This window comes from Panicum virgatum, chromosome 9N, assembly GCF_016808335.1.
Source record: "Panicum virgatum strain AP13 chromosome 9N, P.virgatum_v5, whole genome shotgun sequence".
In the NCBI taxonomy this organism is placed as follows: Eukaryota; Viridiplantae; Streptophyta; class Magnoliopsida; order Poales; family Poaceae; genus Panicum; species Panicum virgatum.
In genome coordinates this window covers 52,126,388-52,131,159 of record NC_053153.1, presented here as the reverse complement: position 1 = coordinate 52,131,159, position 4,772 = coordinate 52,126,388, and the positions used below count along the sequence as shown (strand labels likewise).

The 4,772-nt window shown below is 60.9% G+C and overlaps 1 protein-coding gene across 1 annotated transcript; it reads right to left on the bottom strand.

Annotated features, from left to right (window-relative positions):
* Window positions 1-264: 264 nt before the first annotated feature.
* On the bottom strand, window positions 265-2,246 carry LOC120689104 (uncharacterized abhydrolase domain-containing protein DDB_G0269086-like). The gene is made up of 6 exons (XM_039971438.1): window positions 2,181-2,246; window positions 1,581-2,062; window positions 1,097-1,496; window positions 838-1,010; window positions 723-772; window positions 265-599 (listed from the first exon to the last, which is right to left on the bottom strand). The coding sequence occupies exons 1-6, from the start codon at window positions 2,244-2,246 to the stop codon at window positions 265-267; spliced, it is 1,506 nt and encodes a 501-aa protein (XP_039827372.1).
* Window positions 2,247-4,772: the final 2,526 nt, after the last annotated feature.

The following is a 4,772-nucleotide window of genomic DNA, read 5'->3' as shown; positions in this document are numbered from 1 at the left end:
GAACACAGTCGAGTATGTCCAGGAACCACTCTGTGTCACCCTGACCAAACGCGCACATTGATGATCCGCTCTCAAGCGCCATTCAAAGGGCTCAGAGTTCGCTTTCCACCTACTCGGCAAATTCAGAAAAGAACTCGGACCGTGGGCATAACACTAAGATTAAACTAAAAACATTATTTACATAAATATTGTTCTTAGTCGGCCCAATCTGATCAACTTTCTTTGCAGCAAAAGGAATAAGACAAACTCCTGGAGATCGGTAGCCTACCGCTCGGCCACGACGCGCTCGGCGATCTCCAGGACGGCGGCGTGGTTGGCCTCCCACTCGGCATCCAAGCAGTCTTCGGGGATGTCATCTCCCACTGGGTCCAGGTCCGCTTCAGGGAGATGGGTCTTCACAAGACCCAGGGTGTGCTGCACAGCATTCTCGGCAGCTCCCTGGATGAAGGCCTCCAGTCGGCCGCGGGATGCCTCTAGCCTCTTAGCCAGGCTCTCGGCAGCCGCCACGCCCTCGGGCTCAAAAGCCCCGAGCAGCGCCTCCAGTGGCCTGCTCAGGCGATCCAGTGTCGCCCGGCCCTGCGCCACCTGCTCCTCCGCTTCTGCAAAAGCACCCGAAGAACATGACAAAAGAACATAGCATATGATCAATGGGTCATACCTCGCCGAGCCTCCCGCTCCAGGCGAAGCTTCTCCTCGGTGGCGGCCTCCCGCGCTTCGGCCACCTCTCGGAGCTTCTACAGCTCCTCGTTGGCCTTGGTGCAGGCCTCCAGCTCTAAACAAAAGCAAGTCAGAGACTAAACATCGCACAAAGAACTTGGCAGACGTGACTCCGACTACATATCGCGCTTCTCCTTGCATAGAGCATCCTCGGCCTTGACCTTGTCGGCCTTCAGATGGTGGCTCCGCGCCTCTAGCTCGGCCACCCTGGCCTCGAGCTCCGCCACCTGACCGAGGGCGGCGCTCCCCCTGGCCAGCTCCTGGGTGGCCTGTTCCGACATATCCACAAGAGCCTGACGAAGACACACGCGTTACAAGACAACACCTCCAAGAACAAGTCAGGTTCGCAAAAGGAGGGAAGCAAGCGACTTAACTCGACCCATTCGTGGATCAGCTTGGCGCACTCGACCATGTGCCTGCCGAGTGATTCGTCCTCCTCGGCCTCCTCCTTCGCCGGCGGGGGCCTGACCACCTCGGTGGGCTCGGCTCGGGCCCTTTCCGCCTCGATGGCCGGGACCTCAGCGGCCCTGACCTCCTTGATGGCCAGGACATCTAAGGCCCCGGCCCTAACGTTCACCGCCCCTTCATCGCGGGGCGGGTCCTGCATCTCCACATTGCGGGGAGGAGGGGAGACCCTGTTGTTGGCCTCCACCTCCTCCTCGCGGCGGGCTCGGCCCTTCACCGGGCTCGCCCGCGGCGAGGTCAATTTTGCGGCATCACTGGAGCTGCCCTCATTGGACGACTCCTCCGCCTTCCTCTTGGCATCGCTGAGCGTCGCCCTCCAACAGCAACAACAAGGGCGCTGAAAAGGACTCCAGAAAATAAAAATCAAGATAGAATGGCATCAAGGTAACAGAACTTACCCGCCACTACGATGCAGCGGGAACTTCAGCCTCAACGGCGCGGCCGACGGAGTTCTAGAGCCAGCGTGCGGGGATGCCACTTCCCCGCGTAGCTGGATCAGCGATTGGGCCGCCTCCTCCTCGACTAGGGGGCCGCCCAGCGCCGACCCCACCTCAGTGGTGGCCGGGGGCGCCGATGCCCCCCGGACTTTGCTCGCCCCCTTGCGGGTCGAGCTCTTCAGCGCTTGCTGTGCCGCCGCCAACCCAGCTTTCAACAGCTGGATCTTCCTGACGGCGCGGCGCGTTTTCCTCCCCAGGGCGGCCGACGGTGGCGGCCCTGAGGCTCTGGTGATCTCCACCTCTGGCTCGCTCCCCACGGAGGAGTCGGAGGAGAACTCGGCCTCCTCCTCCGCCAGCTGGCGCAGCTCGGCGGGGGCGGTGGCGTCCTTCCCAGGGTCCCCCTTAGGCAGAGGAGCGGGGGACCAGTACTCCAAGACCTTGGCCTGCAAGAGAGCCGAGTTGTTATACATCCCAATAGGTGCGCTCGGAAAAACAGAGCAAAAACAGAGGAAACAACCCGGAACGAATAAAAACAACTCGACAAGGACCAAGAATACTTACGGCGTCGGTTGGCCGCTTCAGGCAGTGGGCTTTGGGGCAGTCCTTGTCCCGGATCTGCCCCGCCATGATGCAGGCGACCCGGTTCGCGATCTCGTCCCGGGGAACCTTGCGTTCATGTCCCCTGGTGGGGTCCCGATGACCCCAGTACTCGAAGGCCGGGTGGACCCTCTCCTGGATCGGCTACGTGAGCCGCCTGCAGAAGGAGATAGCCACTGTGGCCCCCGTCAGACCCTGTGCCGACAAGTCGGCGATCTCCTGGAGGAGGCGCTCCACCTGCGCCATCACCTCAGTGGTCGGCGGCTCCTCCCAGCACGCCTTGTACTCCGGTGTGCAACCGGTGCACGCCGGGAGGCAGGGCGCTGGGTTCGCCACCACGAACCATTCCAGCGCCCACCCCTTGTTGGTGTTGCGGAACTCCAAGTTGGGGTAGACGCTCCCCTAGCGCAACGAGAAGGCGGCCCCGCCCACAACATTCCGGCGAGCATTGGACGGTGCCCCTCGAGGCGGTACAAAGCCCACCACAGATTGAAGTGTCGAGTGATCCCCAAGTACCCCTCGCAGAGGTGGATGAAGATTGCAATTTGAGCAATCCAACTGGGCTCCCGCGGAAATGGAGAAGCCCGCGGAAAAACGCCCCCGCGGGCAGTGCGAAGCCCTTCTCGTAGAAGGACTTGAAAACGACCATCTGGTTCATGTCCTCCGACGAGAATTCCTCCCCGTAGCAGCACCGCCACCCAGAGATCTGCTCCTCCGGAAGGACGCCACGCTCGACGAGGTCCTGGATATCGCTCTCCTGGAGCGAGCACTTCTGCCCGGACGACGATGGCGGCGGGGCCTCTCCGGAGCTCCCCGAAGTCGAAGACCCAGATGCAGCAGGCAAGGCGGCCATGGCGATGGTGGTGGAGCGCAGGCGAGAAGAGGAAATCGCAAGGAAGAAGAAGGCCGAGAGCTCTGGAGACTCGCCGAGTTGACTAAGGCGGCGGAAAGCTTTGGAGTGCTCGAGAACGGGGTGGCTGCTCCACGCCACTTCCTCTGTTTAACATTCCTTTTTACCGTTGCCCCTGACAACCCCTCTCCCCTGTCAGTCGTGAAAGATCCGCGCAGTGGATAACGGTTGGATTTTAACTCCGACGCGAATATGCTTCGAATAATCCTGGAAACAACCCGGCGTGCCTCCGTGACCCAGCCAGGGCCTCAAGGCCCGGACGCCGTGACAACTCGGCGTGTCTCAGTGACTCCGCCAGCGACCCTGCTCGGAGGCTGGGCGCCGCAAAACAACCCGGCGTGTCTTCGTGACCCAGCCAGGGCCTCAAGGCCCGGACGCCGTGACAACTCGGCGTGTCTCAGTGACTCCGCCAGCGACCCTGCTCGGGGGGTTGGGCACCGCAAACGACCCGGCGTGTCTCCGTGACCCAGCCAGGACCTCAGGGCCCGGACGCCGTGACAACTCGGCGTGTCTCAGTGACTCCGCCATCGACCCTGCTCAGGGGTTGGGCGCCGCAAACGACCCGGCGTGTCTCCGTGACCCAGCTAGGGCCTCAGGGCCCGGACGCCGTGACAACTCGGCATGTCTCAGTGACTCCGCCAGCGACCCTACTCGGGGGCCGGGTGCTGCAAACGACCCGGCGTGTCTCCGTGAGTCAGCCAGGGCCTCAGGGCCCGGACGCCGTGACAACTCGGCGTGTCTTAGTGACTCCGCTAGCGACCCTGCTCGGGGGCTGGGTGCCGCGAATGACCCGGCATGTCTCCGTGACCCAGCCAGGGCCTCAAGGCCCGGACGCCGTGATAACTCGGCGTGTTTCTGTGATTCTGCCAGCGACCCTGCTCGGGGGATAGGTGCCGCTAACGATTTGGTGCATCCCCGTGATGCAGCTAAGGCTTCAGGGCCTGTATGTTTGGACAACTTGGGAAGTCTCAGTGACTTAATCTATGGCCTCTGGGTCAGGATTGCCAAGTCGGGTCTGATTACTGCGGCAACCTCAGGGTGGCCGAAAAACCTCAGAGGAACAAAACGGCAAAAACATTGATTGGATATCCAGGTATCCAGGCAGACGAGTTAAAGATCATTTCTTTGACTCTCGAAAAGCTTCTCTGAAACCTTCCGAGGCTCGGGGGCTACACCCAACGGGTGCGCCCAGGGGTGCATCCCATTTTGTACCAGCAAGACTCGGTGGATAATCATCATGAGCACCGAAGGACTTTGTTTAATACCACAAAGTTCGACTCGGCCCTCCGGCGCTCGGGGGCTTGACGGAGGTAGATCTATGTACCTCCCTGCCAAGTGGGGTCCCCGAACCTGGGAGACTACCCTGCTCGGTGACTCGGCTACGACTACTCGGCGTGCGGGACTCGGCCGTGCGCAGAAAGGATCCTCAGAAGATCAGGACGAGAGGCTCTAACTAGAAACCCAGATATCTAGGGATCTTAACCGACCTCCTTCCTTGTAAAACAACCTGAGTATATCATTCCTTGTACCCCTACGCCTCCTGGTCTATATAAAGGAGACGTAGGCCGACCCATAGACTCTCTCCACTTTTCGCAGCATCCTGCAAACCCTAATACAACCCCAAACACAGGACGTAGGGTATTACG

What these genes read in the sequence shown, in the direction of transcription:
- LOC120689104 (XM_039971438.1), bottom strand. Translation starts at nt 2,246, where the DNA reads ATGGCGGGGCAGATCCGGGACAAGGACTGCCCCAAAGCCCACTGCCTG. An exon ending in TGAAGCGGCCAACCGACGCC is followed by an intron (nt 2,063 to 2,180) that starts GTAAGTATTCTT and finishes GCTCTCTTGCAG; the next exon opens with GCCAAGGTCTTGGAGTACTG. An exon ending in CCGCTGCATCGTAGTGGCGG is followed by an intron (nt 1,497 to 1,580) that starts GTAAGTTCTGTT and finishes TTGCTGTTGGAG; the next exon opens with GGCGACGCTCAGCGATGCCA.